This window comes from Otolemur garnettii, unplaced genomic scaffold (genome assembly GCF_000181295.1).
Source record: "Otolemur garnettii isolate 467f Iridium unplaced genomic scaffold, OtoGar3 scaffold00039, whole genome shotgun sequence".
Lineage (NCBI taxonomy): Eukaryota > Metazoa > Chordata > Mammalia > Primates > Galagidae > Otolemur > Otolemur garnettii.
Genome location: NW_003852434.1, coordinates 1,126,595 through 1,145,434, shown reverse-complemented (window position 1 = coordinate 1,145,434; position 18,840 = coordinate 1,126,595). Strand labels below are relative to the sequence as shown.

The window sequence follows — 18,840 nt, the reverse complement described above, 5'->3', positions numbered from 1 at the left end:
GATACATTCATCACTTCGTCAGTTTCCATTTTGTATTGTTATAAGCACAATATTAACATTAAAATGAGATGGCATAAGAAATAAAATAGTTTTGTAATGAGATAACATTTTATTTTGTATTTTCACCATTTATATACAAACACAAGTTAATAAAACACACCACAAAGCCGTAAGACTTCATAGTCAATATTTATAGGTGCATAGTCTCATGCTCTTCTTAAATACTATATATATAAATGAATGTCACAATACATTATTATTCTCAGACAGAATCATTAAAAGACGCCTAAAAATCTTATATGATAATAAATCACGATGTCTCAACAACAGCAACCAAAAAATAGTGAAGATTTAGAAATAAGTGGCAGTCACTTAGGTGTTTTTAATTGGTTTTAATATTTTAGATTTGAAGCCACAATATCTAGAGCACACAAGGACCCTGCTACCATATATTCAGGTCAGTGAGGGGGGAGCACCGGAACGCTGGCGGGGGCAGGTGTGGGCACTTCAATCACTGCTGATGGAAGACTTCAAAAGACACTGTAAAAACTTTGAGAAAATGTCAGGACGGGGCACACTGGAACTGAGCACTTGTACAGGATGGAACGTCTGTCAGCAGATCTCAGGAGGCTGGAGCAAAGACAGGTCTTAGGCTTCAGGTTCGTAGTCCTGATACCCTTCCTAGTGTTAGGAAAATCAAACAGGACGCAGGGTCAGTGCAAGTGTCCATCACTAGGACTCATGGCAAATGAGGTAGGACATGGGTTGGCACCTTGTTTGGTTTGTTTGTTGTGTTTTTTCCTTTTTTTGAGACAGGGTCTTACTCAGTTGCCCCAGGCTAGGGCATCCTGGCATCATCATAGCTCACACCAACCTCAAACTCCTGGGCTCAATTGATTCTCCTGTTTAGCCCCCTTGATACCTAGACCTACAGGCAGGTACTCCCTGTCTGGCTAATTTTGAATTTTTTTCCTTCCTTTTTTTTTTTTTTTCAGATCAGACAGGTTCTCTAACTCCTGGGTTTGGGTGATCCTCCCACCTCAACCTCTCAAAGTGTTGCAGCCCACGTCCCTGCCCCATCATTTTTACGTCAAAATTTGGCATAGCGCAGAGAAATTAACGGACTTTCCAAAATTGCAAAATGAACACAAGGCTATAATTAAATTTTCAGTCGTCAGTGATTAAAATGATGTATCCCCTTTTCTGAGGCTGCTTCCCTTAAGGTGTCTATTAAGAAAACAAATTCATGCTTTTTCCTAGTATTAGGCAAATATTCCCAAAGTAGAAGGAAAAGTAACAAATCTTACATAAAACACTAGAACAAAGACTAATTTGCTTTGTTTTTTTTAGAGACAGAGTTTCACTCTGTTGTTCAGGCTAGAGTGCTATGGCATCATAGCTCACAGCAACCTCAAACTCTCAGGCTCAAGAGATCTTCCTCTATCTGAGATTACAACCATCTATCACCACACTCAGATAATTTTTCTATTTTTTAGTAGAGACGGGGTCTGACTCTTGCTCAGGCTGGTCTCAAACTCTTGGGCTGAAGCAATCCACCTGTCTTGGCCTCCCAGAGTGCTAGGATTACAGGTGTGAGCCACCTCGCCTGGCCGTGGCTTGCCACTTTGAATAGAATGTATACTCGTAGCTGTTCTGCCACTATTATGCTACAGACCAGCAAAACCTTATTTTTAATAACTTTGGCTTAGCTGTCAGAGATAAAAGTAATTAGGGAAGTGGTCAGAGTATCTAGGGTCTACTTCCAGCTGTGCCATTTAACAATCTCTACTCCTGTGGGACCAATTGTTTGGCTGACCTGGCTCTCACTTTCCTCATCTACAAAATGTGAAGACAAAATCAAGTGGCCTGTAAAGCCTGCTCCGGAGCTGAAACGCTCTCATTCTTAGATGGAAATTAAGGCATTTAAAGGCAAGGGACAATTTCTCTCCTTTCACTCTTTCCACTGGAAATTTCATCTTCATTCACAGCTTCAGTTTTTTGTTTTTGTTTTTTTTTGAGACAGAGTTTCACTATGTCACCCTGGGTAGAGTACAGTGGCGTCACAGCTCACAGCAACCTCAAACTCTTAGGCTCAAGTGATACTCTTGCCTCAGCCTCCCAAGTAGCTGGGACAACAGGTGCCTGCCACAACACCCGGCTATTTTTTTGTTATTGTTTTCATTATTGTTTAGCAGGCCCTGGCTGGGTTCAAACCCATCAGCCCCAGTACATGTGGCCAGTGACCTACCCACTGAGCACGGTGCCGAGCTTCATGGCTTCAATTTTAATGTTTATTTCAAACCTCAAGCCCTCAGTACAATATCTGATACCATTCACAATAGAAGTATTAATGATTTTTACTAAAGGGGCCGGATTGGGCTTCAGCAACAGAGCAAGACCCTGAATATGAAAAAAATAAAATAACTAAAATAAAGTGTGCATTTCCTATAATCATACCGACATATTTTCTGACATCATCACAGCACAATCATTAACACCAGGAAGCTAATGTTGATACCTCCCCATTCAAGTTTTTCCTGTTGCCCCATAAGGTCCTTGATGGCAAAATTCCCAGTTCAGTATCAGGCACTACATTTAATCCAATTTCAAGTCTCCTTCAATCTGGAACAGTTCCTTGGTCTTTCTTCTACTATCACAACATTGGCACTTCTAACTATCACGAGCCAATTATTTTGTAAAATGTTCCTCTTTTCAGTCTCTGGGATGTTTCTTCCCTCTGTTCTCTTTCTGTTGCAGCCTATCAGGTGGTGCAGGATTTCATTTCTCCTGTTACTTTGACGACTATAATAGAGTATCTGCCAGTTTTCTCTACGGTGAGGTTGTTCTTTTTGATTTTGCAGTTAACTAGTATTTTCTATGAAGATAATTTTGAAGGTATATATATATAACTCCTTCCTGGCCAGGTGACTTCCTAATGAATAAGTCTAATAATATCAGAAGTCCGCTTAAAAATAAAGAAACATAGCTTCAAAAACCCAAGCTTTCTTAATAAAGTACAAACTTAAATGGAAAGGTTGTCCCAGTACTCTCCAGTCTGGCTTTGAGCCATCTCTACAATCTTAATCTATCACGATTCTCTTCATTCCCCAGACCCACTACATTTCCACACATATGGGCCTTTGTGTCTCCTATTTCCCTGTGCTGGAGTGTCCTCCCTTCATTTTGGCTTACCTTATCTCCAGCACTCTCCCACCCAGATCAATACCACTTCCTCAATGAAACTTTCCATTGATCCAAACAGATCCTTTAAAATTTTATGCTTTTTAGTGTATCTTGTATGCTGTTGTTCCTGTATGCCTGGTGTATAGAAGAGAGTCAATAATGTTTATTAAAGGAATCATAATGAGTAAATGAAGAAACAAACTTCTAATTTTGTTTCATTAAGCCTACTGGAGTACAAACTCCTTGTGCCCTGGTACAGTTAATTACTCTTCTTTGCATTTTCTTTTCTTTTCTTTTTTTGCAGTTTTTGGCCAGGGCTGGGTTTGAACCCAGCACCTCCAGCATATGGGGCCCATGCCCTACTCCTTTGAGCTACAGGCGCCACCCTCTTCTTTGCATTTTCTTTCTTTCTTTCTTTCTTTTTTTTTTTGAGACAGGAGCCTCAAGCTGTCCCCCTGGGTAGAGTGCCGTAGCATCTCAGCTCACAGCAACCTCCAATTCCTGGGCTCTAGCGAGTCTCCTGCCTCAGCCTCCCAAGTAACTGGGACCACAGGCGCCCGCCACAACGCCTGGCTATTTTTTGGTTGCAGCCGTCATTGTTGTTTGGCAGGCCAGGCTGGATTCGAACCTGCCACCTTGGGTGTACGTGGCTGGCACCTTAGCCACTTGAGCCATAGGTGCCGAGCCGTTCTTTGCATTTTCTATAGTGCTCAGCACTGTGCTTTGTGCTGAACACTATAGAAAATGTGACCCAACAATACAGGTAAAATCTGATTAGGCAAATGAATAATTCTATAAATAGGATTATTAGTAAAATAACTTTAACAATGCCATAAAGAATAATATGTAGTATATATACTTGAACTCAATTTTTAATGAAGCAATAATACATTTTTTGCATGCGATATCTTTGTCTGGTGTTGATAGCAGGGTAATATTGATGTCATAAAATAATATGGAAAATGCTCTCTTTTTAAATTTTCATAAGAAGAACTAATTTGTATTAATTAATTATAATAGATTGGCATTAATTCTTCTTTAAATGTCTGATAAACTTTACCAGTGAAGCCATCCAGGCATGAGATTTGCTTTGTGGGCAGGTTTGTGATTACTAATTTAATCTCTTTACTGTATTATAAATCTAGTCAAATATATCATTTTTTTCGTAAGCTAGTTTTTTCACCTAAAAGTATTTTCTAGTTTCACTTTTTATATAATTTTAATCAAAAGTGATTTTGTTTTCAAACAAAATAAAATTAAGAAACAAATTATGCTCCTTAAAATGCTAGATGGAAATATATCATATCATTTGTTGCCTGTCACACATTTGTCTTTCTGCTCTGCAACTTTCACAGGTATCTTTTATTTTGCTAGGCGGTCATCTCCCTGGAAATGTATGGCAAAGCATAATTATCTCCCTTTGGCATTCAGTTGATTTCTCCAACTCTCCATTTGGGAGTTTATTTTAGAATGTAAGGTTTCTAATAAAATAATTCCCTATTGCAGGGAGTCTATACATTTTTATATAAAGGGTCAAATAGTGAGTATTTTAAGCTGTGTGGACCACAGATGTCTCTGACACATACCATCATCACTATCCTCTTCCTTCTTTTTTTGAAACCCTCTACAAATTTAAAAACCATTCTTAGCTTGCAAGCTGTCCACACAGTACATGTCCTGGATTTGGTCAAGTTGTGCATGTAGAGAACAAATGATTCCCAGTGAGGACTGAGGGAAGGGAAATCTCACAGGGACAGATTTTTGGTGCGGAGTATTAGAAAGACCCAACCTGAATTCCTAAACTTGGTTTTTGGAGATCTATGGATGTGAACGCTTACCTCAGAAGGCATTTCATAAGCCTCACTGTCGGGGTCCACGGGCATATCTTCCAGAATTCCTTCCTGTGGGGCGCCTTCGTCATTCTAATATTGAGAGTGGGAAGCACAGAAAGACCACGGTGAGGCAGCATTTTGCATTTTTCAAAATCACAAACCTATTTTAGAAAACTATTATATAAGTACAGATAAGAATATTGTAAAAATGGCACAACAACATTATTGCTGGCCTTCTATACAGTGCCCTTGGGAAAACTTGGGGGCAACACTTATCCTAAAAATGTACCAAGTTTCTGCCCAAGTAATTCATTAATCAGAGAATAATTCACAGCTATAGTCCAAAGACTTTTTCACAAGATCAATGACAGCATTAAAAAGCTAATGAATTGTTCAATAGCTGATAAAAAGTTTCAAAGATTATTATTCAACTACTCTAGATTATTATAAAGACATGTATTACCTGAGAATCATGTGACAACATGAGACCGTGTTTATGGCGTAATGTTTAGCAGGATATAAAGTGTTGTAGATATGGGCGGACACAACTACTTAGAATTCAGACGCAAAGATAAAAGTAATGGAAGAAAACACAACGAAATAGGAAAATTATTTTCTTGGGTCATTATGTATGTTACTTTTACTTTTTTGTAAATTTTGACTTATGTAACCTTTTATAATGTTAAAGCACACGTTTTAAATTAGTTTCAAATGACAACAAAGGAACAAATTCTTTGAAATTGAAAGATTGAGACTACATACAAAAGAAAGGAAATCAAATACGTATTTGGAAAGTTTTTCTAGGTCTCGCTTCTTAGAAATAGGGTACAATGAAACTCAGCCTGAAATGGCCATAGCTTCAATGGTATTCTTCTTTAAATGCTTCTGTTGCACTGCATTTATTCCTGCAAAGCAACTTTGAAAAGCTGTAGTTCACTGAAAATTGAAAGCGCAGAGAGGCAATTCCTTGGTACCAGTCAAGGAATCCACTGAATTGGCCAATGTGGCTGATGTTTGGCAATGTGACGTGAGCAAAGCCACCCCACGTCTTCCTCTTGGAAATGACTAACAGGCAGAGGGACAAGGAAATATCTGACACCGAGAAAAGGTCAAAATTAACCTCGCGCTTCTGGTAGCCGGGCAGAGAACCATAGATCTCCCTGCCCAGTGCCCTTTCGTAAATCAAAGAAATCCAAGTCATTTATAAGTTACATTAAACATAAACCATCCCCAAACTACTTCACTTCTCAATGTGAAGTAAAGGCACTGTTTTCATAGCATTCCGTTAATGGTACCAGTCAAGGAATCAAGCTCTGCTATCTAGGCACTGGGACCGTAGTGTCACAAGACTCAGATTCTAGCTTCTCTATTTCATGATGTTGACAAGTTTCTTATGCTTTCTGTAAGCCTAAACCACCCTTAGTGCTAAAATGGGGAAGCAATACCTTCTTTATAACTGGGAGGAGCAAATGACATCATTTACCCTCACATTGACAGTTGGGTAACTATTAGTGAGAACCAGTTCTGAGGAAAATGCATCTATAAATTTTGAAATTGGTAAGTAGAGATGTAAATTTTTAACGTAATTTGTTAGAAGGTTTTTATATATGGCAGCCCTGGCTTATCTATTATTTGATTTTCATAATTGAATTGCTACTCTATAACTAAGACTAATGACTGTTACCGGTTACATGCATGCATGTGTATTTGTGTATATCTGTGTGTCCTTCAAAGTTCAGCCAAGTAACATTAGACATTGCTTGTAAATTCCTTGGCTAGATTGACCAGGTATTGTTATCCACTGAAATCCATTCCTACCAACTATAAATATTGACTCACTCAAGCAGTAAATATACAATGGCTGTTTATTTTTTTAAAAATACATGCATTGTTAAGCATGCATTTACATAATTTTTTTAAGTGGCACTCTCTCTGTATACGGACTGTAAAATTGGCTTAATTGTAGGGAACCATGGAGGAAAAGCTAGTATGACATTAAAAGAGATATTAAATAAATGATAAGGCAGAAAGAAAACTACAAGAACGAAGACCCACAGATAAGTGGAAGAAACAAAAGAAGGTGAACAGTCGAGTGTCCTAACATGTTCAATACCTATCAGGAGGTCTCAAGAATAGACCTGTATTCTCAGAAATCTTTACTCATTCAAGTAATAATTTTATTTTGCTTTCACAAGTCTGAGCACTGATTTTTAATGTTGTATCTCTGGAGAATGAGATTATTTATTGCAACACAATGAAAATATATTATTTTTAAAATAAATTAATCATCAACTGTAAAGATCTCAAATAACTGCCTTACATACCTGAAGTGGAAATAGCTCCCAGAGCACCTACGGAGTAGTCTGTCTCACAGACTTATGAGAGAGCCACACGAGCCATCACATCTTTGCCACATCTTTTTAAGGAAACTTGGTGTCAGAGAGGTTTAGTAATTTGCCCAGTCACTCGGGCAGAGGGGACTTTAGTCTCCTTTACTGAGGTACTCTCTCCTTTACTCTCCTGAGCTTACCTAAAAGAGTTCTGGTGTTCAAAATGTTTTCTTCAAATGAATTATCTATAGATCTCTCCGACTGAGAAACAGTACATTTTATCGTGTTCCTGAGTATACCTATTCCTTTATAACCAGAGTATATTGCAAGTAAAAGAAAAAGTCTTAAAACTTGATTTCTAAAAAACATCAATAAAGAAGTCATCATGGACCTCTGTCCATAAGTTTATTGGCAAACATATGCTCTATTGGACCACTATCTCTTTTATACTGTAAAAGTATACCCAAAGAGAATAAAACAACAATAAAACAACTAAACACAATTTTAGTTCAAGCCCAGGTGAGAATTGCCTTTGTGTGTCAAGACACTGTGATGAGCCTCTGGTTAGGTGTAGAAAGAGCACCCTGAGTGCAAGGCCAGAGGACTAGTGAGGGGCCAGGAACTAACTGGGATGGAGGGGCAATTCAGAAGATAAGACAACGTTAGTAAAACTTCCTGCAACAGAGGTAGCCCAAATCCTTTCAGCACAGGACTTATAACATTCAATCTCCTCTTTTCTTCTCCAGTCCTGTGTTGCAGGTCCCACCCTGACCCTCAGACATAGTCCTGTTGTCCCACATCCCCACTGAAGTTTGCCGCACGGCCTTCTGCACAGGATGCTGCAGGATGGGAAAGGCACCGCACAGGGAGAGGTGGGTCATTGTATGGAAGTGAGAAATTAGAACAAGAATAGATCAGCTGGATTTCCTGGGAAAACTATCACTATGGCTATCTTGCCTTTGCGGTACAAACTGCATCTTAGTGTAAACAAGGAATTGATGAGGACAAGTTTTTCTTTATAGTATATTCCAGTGAAGGAGGGCAGGACACAGGAAGCAATCCGCAATGATCTTTGTAACAGGAGGGCTTCATCGATCACCTGCTGTCTACGCTTTCAGCAGCCTCTTTCCCCCCCTGCTGTTGCACCCCAAGCTGTTTGGGATGGAACCATTGCTCTGTTGCATTGCTGAACGGCGTTAAGCTGTCCAAAATAATCGACTGCTCAACACTTCAGACAATGCGGATGGATGGAATAGAGAGAGTGTGTAGCCATAAAGATACACACACGCAAAAGAGGAAACTAACCAAGAACTTTGACTAAGAAGGAATAAAAGGTTCAAGTTAAGCACTCATCTTAAAGAGTCCAGTGCTTCTAATATAAAATCAAACTCAGAACTCTTATTGAAATGAAAATAACATAGATTCTTCAAAAAACGTGCATATCATAGACTCCCATCTTGTGTGTAAATAGTGTGCACGTCATTAAGAGCATTATTATGTATTTTATTGAAACACTCAAAACTGAATTAGGCAGGCATGAAAGTCTTATTTAAAAGTAAGGTTAAGATCTCTTGCCTATGTTTAACTTTCTGCTGTCAATTCTTACTGTTCTGATAGCACCATTTGTGGGGAGGGCAGGGCATCTGCTCAAAAATCAGGTTAATCTTAGGTAAGTTTTTTTAAGCTATGAAATATTATAAAGAAAAAATTGAATTTTTAAGAAGATTGGATATTCTGGTTTTTCTTTAGATCTTATAAATGTTTCACTGTTTACTAAAGATTTCCATGGAGAGGAGCAATTCTGAGTGTTAAACTAATTTTTTTAAAAAAATTTTTAAGTAAAGAAAGACCATTTAATTGGGTTCAATTCCATAAGAATCAAAGGTAAAACATCCCTGTTTTATAGATGAAACAGAGTCATAGAGATTACATGGCTTTCTAAATTCACATGGTTGTCAAACGGCAGGTTAGGAGTGAAAACATGACTCAATCCAGAGCTGATGAGCGTTCTGCTATAACTGAACTCTACACCACATCTTTATAGTTGATGTTATGGACTACTGAAGATTAATTGGGTTTGGGTAAAGTGCCTCTGCAGTCATAGAAGTCAATGAATTATTGTTGGATATTTGATTAATTTTTTCCATACATTATAACTAACAATCGGTGAACATCCTGGCACACGTATCTTTAAACACTTTTACTCTTGTTTCTTTAATAAATTCCTAGACAGTTAGGTTAAAAGATGGATGTATTATAAATGCTGCAACAGATCGCCAACTTGTCCTCTGGAAATGTACCCAACAATAAACTCCCTTGACTTCCATGACTTTAAATTTCTTTCCGTTTAACGTTAAATATTTAAATGTAAACTTAAACTAAAATATGGAAGGGAGAAGAGTCGATATTTCTTTGTAAGAGAAGGAAATAAAATAGGTCAAGATGAAAGAAGATTTCAGTAAATTCAAAGACATTGTGGGGTGACATTAAAGGAATGCAGACCCTTCTTTTCAAATATATGTCTGTTTGGTGGACATACTTAGTGAAGTCTGGAAATCATAGAGAGAAGTAGGAGAGATAAAACTGCTAAAGATGAGCCGGCCTAAGAAGGGAAAGATTGGCCACTGCACAGAGTTTAGAATCATTTGTAGACAAAGGGTAAACTTGAAAGTGTTAAGCAAGAATAAATAGTTTATTGGGAATGTTAACTTTGAAATGTTTAGTAAGAAGAGAGAAAGAGAGAGAATGGAAGCAGTAAACTAATATTTTTAATTTTCATTTTTAATTTTTGGTAGAGAGAGAGGTCTTGCTATATTTTCTAGGCTTGTCTTGAATTCCTGGCCTCAAGCCATCCTTCCATCCCAGAAAGTGCTGGGATGACAGGTGTGAGCCACTGCACCTGGTCTTAAACTAATTTTCTGAGGCCTTGTTTTGGCAAGACTAGGCATCTTGTTAAATAGTAAAAGATTTAAAATAATACAAAACTTTAAGCAATGTTACTTAATCGTCAAAACCAAAACAACATATATATTTCAAAAAATCACTGTATTTACTATATTTTAAAATTTAATATTATATAGGAAAGAATAATATAAAAATAATAATGTAATTATCATGTTTATTGTTAATATACCATAAGAATGTTTAAATGCATTCAAGTAATTATATTCTATGGTAAGTGAACCCATAAAAGTTGGCATGGTTGGGTATAACCATACCCAAATAATAATAATGTTAAAAAGACACTGAATGAACCCCACCTTTTTTCCCTATTGTACCTGTATATGGTTAAGTTAAAATTCAAATTTTATTTTTGGAGAAAGTGCAGTTATGATTTAGATATAAAGTAGGATTAAAGGAACCAATGGACTTGGTCGATTCAATACTCCAGACCTTCAGGAATGCACCAAAAATGGCAGGCCCAGCATGAACAGCCAATGGCCAATAGGAGCCTGTGGTTGAAGTCTATTGGACCAATCTGCTGTTTCTGAGGCAATTATGTAGACAAAAGGCAAGGAGTTGCAACATTATTTATAACATTTAATAATTGTAATAATTCTGATATATTATGATTAATTTATAATATTTTCTCTAGTGAAGTAGATGTACAAGAGAATGGTTTAAATAAAAAGGCAAAGCATCAGCCTTTACAGAGTGAGAGGACTGGGACAGCCATACCAACAAGCCCATCATTATAATATTTTGAATATTTTGCACTACTATCGCAAGAGAGCAGTAGTTTGCATTGTATTTGCCTGACTTTATAAGATACACAGTTTCAAAATTTGATGATGCAGTGTCCTATTGTGCTTTAGATGCCAGAGTCTATAGTTTTCTGCCAACATTTTCTACTTCTTATACAACATATGCTTTATAAATTGGGAATACACATCTACACACACAGATTACATGATTAGATCATGATCATGTCTGGTGCAAACCTCCTGAGATCATCTTGGAAAGTGCAACTATAGCATATAATTTGTGTCATAAATTGCATCTGTTACAACAACCAAAACCTAGCAACCAGGCTGAGTGAAGATGTAGGTCCCAGGTCATATGCTAGGTTTTCTTATTTGCAAACAGACTTATTCTCCCTCAACTATGCTATCTGCCTGCTCAAATATGTCTCAGCGTATTTACAAATTATAATGGTATGTCCTCAACCATCTGTGTCGCCTGAGAATAGTCATATTGGTGAAGTCACGTAGTAAACACATCAAACACATTACACACAGTTCATAGTTTACAGTACAGGGGACATTTTCAGATTAAGAATGCAAATCTACTAATTACATGATGCTTTTAGAGAACCCAGTGTTACATAGAAATAATAGTATTTAGAACACATTCATGTTATACTTTGAATAATCCTGCTAATCCCTTAAAGAAAGATAAAAGGAATAGATGAAATAAAAACTTCTTTGTTTATTTTTAAAGGTTTGGGAGTAGAGGGGAGAGTAAAGCTACTACATTGAATACATTTGGGATTGGTTTTGGATGCTATTTAATAGTTTTATCCAGTTTTAAATACATTCAACCACAAATTTAAAAAATAATTGGTGTATAAATCATAAATTGGTGTAAAATCATTAAGAAGAAATTTCATTTCATTTCTTCTCTTCAGCAAAGAGACAGTATGCAATCTTAAATCCCCATCCTTCTTTGAAAACATAGCAAGAAGAACAGTGCCTACCATGTAATTAGCTGACTCACCTAATAAGACTTCCCAGCAAGCAACCATTGCCAGATTCTCTCACTCTTACTTTGATCTAAATGCTGAAAACACTAACACACAATAGGAAATCTGGAAATAAACTATTTTCACCTTTCATATCTAAGAATTGATCCTCCTCTTGTATTAATGAACAAATATTATTATGTATCTCTCAGTATATATCTAAATTTGTTATTTTAAGCTTGCATGGAATGGATTCTTGTAGAACAGCCCCTTTGATATTGAATGAATCAGATATCATCAAAAAAGGGAAAGTGGATTAATGTGGAAAGATCTATGTTGAGCTCAGAATCAATGAGTCATTTCATCTTTGCAAATGCATTGATATCTGGAGACACGTCTTCAAACTAGCAACCGAGTAAAGATCAGTACAGGCTTTGACAAACTATGAGAGGAGGAGTCTGCTTCTTTATTTTAGAGAAACCCAGGGAATGCTTAAAAATTCTTAGAAAAGAGGAACTATGCCTTCAATATCTTGGTGAAACAAGGCCCAGGAGTTTGCTTTCAAAACTAGATGGGAAACTGATCTTCATATCTGACTGGGAGAAAGTACTTCAGGCAAAACAAGGTCTCGTATACAAAAGGATGGATAGAACTTAGCTCTGAAGCAGAGGGTGAAGGCAGCAGCTCCGAGATCGTGGTTATCAAGCCCAGAAGAGTCTTAAAGAGTCTTAAAATAAGAATCTTCTTCATTCTCAAAGCAATTAAAGACTAGGCAAGGCTTTAAGAAAGCCAGAGTAGAATTACAGAACAGCCGAGTATATCTGATACCTTGAAGTCCCAGAAGTCTCCACGCTAATGGAAATGGACGCCAACTGAAGTTCGAGGAGCCCTCCAGCTCGAAAAGGAAAATTCTTCAAGTGACTCTCAGTCTCCAAGTTTTAGAATCCATGTTTTAGCATCTGTTCCAGATAGAGGGTGCTGAAGAAATATGCCTCACAGAGGAAGTAGCCAACTTCAAGAGGGGTGGCAATTACTCTATTCATAAACTCTTTTGTTGTTAAGTTTTGTCACACAGGTTGTGGCTGCTGGAAAAGCTTGGTTACTTAGAAAAAGCTTCCTCTGGAAACCTCTATCTGTGCCTCATCAGAGGTACCAGGTGTGTCCTTAAGTGGTCATTCAAATGAAATATTAAAACTCTTACTTTTCCATCTGACTCTGTCATGGAATAACAATAACAATTAACGTTTATTTAGCGTGTTCTCTATTTGCGACCCTGCCGAGAATTTTACATGTATTACTTGATCTCGGAAACAACTCTATGAAGAAGTTACTACTATTCTCTCCATTTTACCAATGAGGGTGAGGTGATAGGAATTCTGGCAACAAAGGCCACTTTTAGCTATTATGCGGTAACATTTCTCTAGCTTCTTGAAAAAAAATGTTTTTACTAAAACACTAAGCTGGGCTTCTTAAACAAGGAAAACTAAGATTCAAAATGTTAATCCTCTCAAAATGCTAGGTGAGATATTTTATAATTAAACCTCTGAGCTATTATTAGTACCATTTAGACTTCGTCACTACTTTTATCAGAACAAATAGACTATAGGAATTGTTGAGATGTGTGTGCATGTACAGTATTTTTGCAAAAGCAAAACCCAGATATATACATACATATATGTGTATATAATATGTATACCACACGGTCATTGAATCTGCAAACAATAAGTTGATCAATTTTTTGTTACAAGGGAAATATTATGAATTCAATGTATAGGATTTTCTGGTTAATTTATACCTTTTACTTAGAGTGTGTTTTAACAGATTAAAGAAAATAAAATTGTCTGAAATAAATTGTTTATTTTGTTCCCTAAATATTTAATATTAGACATTTTTTTTTTTTAGGTTGGTTTGAAATATAATCATTTGAGCTTCCTACTTCACTCCTTTGGACCAACCAGTAAAGCTTTTAACTGGGTCAGAGGCCTTATCTTGATTAGCCTTCCACTAAAGATTCTATTCTCTCCCCAGCCCCTGCTACAAATCCATTTTGATTATCACAATAAAACATAATGATCCATTAAGTCCACAGAGCAGATGTTTATTTATTTATAACCTTGTCTCAATCCACAGAGAGAATTTAAACAGAGACAAAAGAGTATCACCTCATCACAATGAATGAATATCCTTTGCTTTGTCTAATGTTGTCTTTTTCTTTAATTAGAAACCAAATATTTATTTGTGTTCTTTTAATTACTGTTAAAGGATCTATCCATTATTTTTGGATTAAGTTACTGAACTCTCAAAAAAGTCAGTACACGTTTCTTTATTTAATTCTTTCAACCATTTTCCCTTCTTTAAGTTGGTTCGTTTCTATCTTCTTCTGGTGTTTGCTAAGTGAGAACTCCTTATTTCTGTATCAGAGGAAGAGCAAACAGCGATATACAGATTATGCTGTATTGAATAAAGCTGCTTGTCTCTATTGTTGCATGGTATAGATGGGGTGTGTGCAAGTGTGTTTGTGTGTACGTGTGTGTGTAAGGGGAAAAGATACATTGAGAAAATCTATCTATCTATCTAGTGACGATGCCTAATTTTATCGCTTCATTAAGGAATTGAAACTGTGTTTACATAATAAATCTAAATACTTTGTACCATAATCACCTCCCTCCAACAATTGCTTAAGAATACTATTTATTTCTTGGAAGGCCAGGAGAAAATATACTTTCAAGAGCATAGGATTTGGAGGGAGACCGACCTAGTGGCAGATGGTACCTGTGAGATCTTGAGCAATGCAGATGACTCAACTGGAAAACAAAACCTTGTCAGAGAGTGTCATCATATTAAGTGAGATGGTCTACATAATATGGCCTATAATGACCGTGCACGGTTGTAATACCAAACATTTACTGAGCCTGGACCATGTGCTAGATTGTTTTTAGCACTTTTTAAAAAAGGATCCCGGTAAATGTATATCCTATATTATCTCAGTAAAGATTATAGCATTGTTATTTTTCCTATTGCTAATTTTATTTTTGAAACAAAAATTTTCTTGGCAGAGATTGAAACAAATAACTCCACTATTTCAAAAGTGGAAATGTTTGCCTTATTTCATCGACTATTTAGAATCCACAGAGAACCTCAGTGTTTTGCTCTCCACTAAGTGTGGGCAGGGCTTCCTCTTTGTTCATGTCTCTCAGCTGTACAGGAATACAGCTGAAAGCTTGAGTAACACCCAGGAGATAGGCCTACAGCATCCTCAGTGGATCCTATGACACATAAAAAGCAAATGCTACAGAGCCATGAGTGCAAATGCTACAATTATCTAGCAAAGACCTACAAGGAGAAGAGGGCCAGTTCTGTGCCTGTGGAGTGCTGTATCCGTCAATTTTAATCTTGACACAAAAGTACAACCCAGGAGAAAACATCAAGTATGGAGATCCTAGAAATGTCAAAAGCCAATTACGTAATCTTAGTATTCAGGACAACATGTCACAGTAACTGATAGCATTGTGACTTGTTAAAATATGCAGTATATTTGTGTGTAAAGGACTACAGAATTTTGGCAGAAAAATTTAGAATTCAAATTGTTCTGTACTAACCATTGAACCAATAGTTACGATTTTCGTGACCTTATTATGAGTTAATAGCAACTCTAAATTATAACAAAACGAAACAGATAATGTTTTTCTCTACAGTTCAGAGTTTTGTGTTATTTTACTAGCAAATATACAAGATGACTGCCAATATCAACCTTACCTGGATAATCAAATGAAAGAGTAATTAGCAGTACAATTGTGTACGTATCATGCACAGCACAATTCAGGAATGGTCAAACACATAATAATGTGTTAGACATGGTTCCTTCACCTCCAGCGACTTCAAATCAAGAAAGAAAAATTAGAGCTATATAAAAGCTAATAAAATGCAAGATCATAAATGTGATATAGGGCTAAGGGAAGCCAACGGAAAATGTTCAGAATGGGGGGCTTTGACTTCCAGCTAGGGAAACATCATGACAACTGGGTCTGAATGTTTGGGGCAGATTGGGAACTGGGGGAGGGGGGCACATCATGGACAAAAGCACAGCAGCAGAACAGTGATGTTTTTCTGGCTGAAGAACAGGGTGTGGAGATGGATGAGTGCTTTGAAATAGTCACTGGAGTGTTTCAAACGGGGAAGTTCTACAGTAAGAATTTTGTTTTAGGAAGAATACACTGGCAATGATGTGCAAAATAGTTTGGAAAGAAGAGAGACACAGATGGAGGATCAAATACAGGGCTTGCAGGGGCGTTCTACCTTTTATTTCTCTGCTACAGATTGGAAGAAGCATTGTCTTGGGCCACACATTAAATACAGAAATAATAACAAAAGCTGATGAGCAAAAAGAAAAATGTACACACATAACTTTTGTGATATTTGCCATTACAGATTAAAGAAAAAGTGCTCACATGATTTGCATGCAATCCAGGGCCCACAGGCTGGACACCCTTGGCACTACAGCAATATTCCCCAGAGAGAGGATGAGATAGAGAACCAGTCTGGGAAGTAGAAATGGACCAAAAGGAATTCAGGAGATATTGTGGATATTGTGGAATAAGTAGAATTTCACAATTGTTCAACAGCTCTAAGGAGCCTAAGATTTTGTCTTATTTGTAAGTCTGCCACAGTTTTATGGATGCGGGCAAAGATGCAATCGTCCCGGGTCAGAGACACATGACTTTATTACTCAGGGTAATAGCAGTAGCCAGAGTGTCATGATTTTCTTGCACCGACTCTCCAAGATCCTATTCCCACAGAAAAGTTCAGGTGACTCCTACGTGGTGGTCAGTGAGTTGTATTAGAGAAAAGGAACTCAACGCTTAAGAATTGTGAATCTTTTATAATGCACAGTAAACATGTCCCTTTGCTCCTTAAAGAGATACAATCTCTAACCAAGGCACACCTGCCTTTTGCTTTAGAGAGAGAAACTATTTCTACCCTTCAAGTCTATTCACTGTACAAAAATCTTTGAAGGGTAGCCCCAAACAAAAAGCAGTTAGTCCCTTACTTGTAAAATGTGAGACCCTGGGTCTCTAACATTGCTTGAATGTGGGTAGATGACAAAAGGATAAGGGGGAAAATGATTAGGTTTTGAGTTCGACTAGAAATGTGGGGATTTTTAGTAGTAGCAGTAGAGAAAAAGAATAACAAAGTTGATTTTAGGAGGAGAAAAGTAACTTTTTTAGATATGTTGTGAATCCAGCCTAAATATATGTTGAAAATATGAGCCTAGAGCAGAGAGAGTTCAGAAATACAGATACATTTTGAGACTTCTGAAATACAGATGCACAGACGTATCTGTATTTCCTCAATTACTCCACAAAGTAATTGAGAAAATCATCAGAGTTCATAAAATTGAGAGAAAAAGAGGCAAGTGAAGAAGAAAAACATAACATCACATGAAGAACGTTCTCAGCAGAAAGAGCAGCCCATAAAGAGGGGAAACTGAAGAAAATAAAAACCAGAAAACAGAAATAACAGTTTCAGAAACTAACTGAAAAAGGTCTTGTGCTGAGGGATTGGTGTGACTACTTGTGTAAAACACAGTTAAAAAAAAAAAAAAAAAAAAAAAGAAGAAGAAGAAAAGAACAGCACAAGGGTCCTTTCAGTAATGTTAACTTTATGTATTGGGGGTATGGACTTGTTAAATACTTGTTTGTTTCTCTAAGTTTGTTGAATAGTCCAGAAAAAAGACAGAGGAAGAAGTCCAGTTTCAGGAGATGAAGGAAGCAAGACCCTTGAAGACCATTGGTGGCAGACAGTGTTTTGAGAAGTTGTGCAAAGAGAAAGCTGGTGTTGGGACAATTATATTAAGGGTAACAGAATTTGAGATTTCAGGAGGTTTTCATTTCTGTTCTTTGTTTTGTTTTCCTTTTTAATGAAACCAAGAGGTTTGCGATTCTGTAAGAGCAGAGTCTCAAGATACCAGGTGGAGAGGGGTTGGTTGACAGAGTAAGATTTGGAAAGAAATGGCAAAGGCTGGAGTCAAGAACACAGGTACTGTTTATTTTAAGAGAAGTGGGACGTGTTAATGTTTTAATTTATTTAGGTTATGTTTCTTGGTGGAGTTGAGAGAAAGGAAAGGAGCGTATAATATGTCGTCTATTTTCTCAGTAAAATAGGTAATGATACCATGAAGATTAAAAAGGAAAGAACAGAGAGGAAACTTATAGTATTTATTGAATAATGTTATAAAGCAGTTAATCACCTCTTTTTTGGAGAATAAAACATGGATATCACAGGTTGGATTTTTGCCTAGAGTCAGAAAGATGATAGTCAAGCTGTCCTCAAAACCTATCAGTCTTATGTTAAAGCATAAGATTTTAGTTGCTGTGGTGTGTTTGTGATCTTAAGAGGCATGGAAAAGCTTTATGGGGGACTCTGTGAAAAATATGATAAAATATCAGTTAGAAAGAAGTAAAACAAGCACTGAGCATCCGTGAGCAAAAGTGGAATGCGGGTGTCATTACTTTTTAGTTACACCAACCAGCCCAATATCCTGATTTTTCTTCAATAAGCAAAGAATTTAGTGTAAGTTTTCAATCTTTCACATGGACTGAGTTCACTGAGAATTGTTTTACAGCAATAATGTAATGCATGTAGCATACAATAGAATAGATAACAAACAAACCAACAAAAAAACAATCTCTGCCAACAGCCCTATTGCCAGAGTTTCTCCCCCAAGGTGACTTCACAGCTAGTTTGTAAATCTAGTGGCCCTGTTATGTTCCATTAACTAAAAGCCAAGTTAAAAAATATATACATGTATGATAAC

At 36.9% G+C, this 18,840-nt stretch overlaps 1 protein-coding gene and 1 pseudogene across 1 annotated transcript in view; one reads left to right on the top strand and one right to left on the bottom strand.

The window, feature by feature from the left end:
* Positions 1–324: 324 nt before the first annotated feature.
* Positions 325–18,840, bottom strand: part of SNCA (synuclein alpha) — a 115,040-nt gene continuing 96,524 nt past the window's right edge. The window contains exons 4-5 of the mRNA XM_023513359.1: positions 5,022–5,105; positions 325–681 (exon numbers count right to left, since the gene is read on the bottom strand). Of these exons, the coding sequence (XP_023369127.1) occupies positions 649–681; positions 5,022–5,105 (117 nt within the window). The 3' untranslated portion in view covers positions 325–648. The remainder of the gene's footprint in view (positions 682–5,021; positions 5,106–18,840) is intronic.
* On the top strand, positions 9,075–9,181 carry LOC111725390 (annotated as a pseudogene).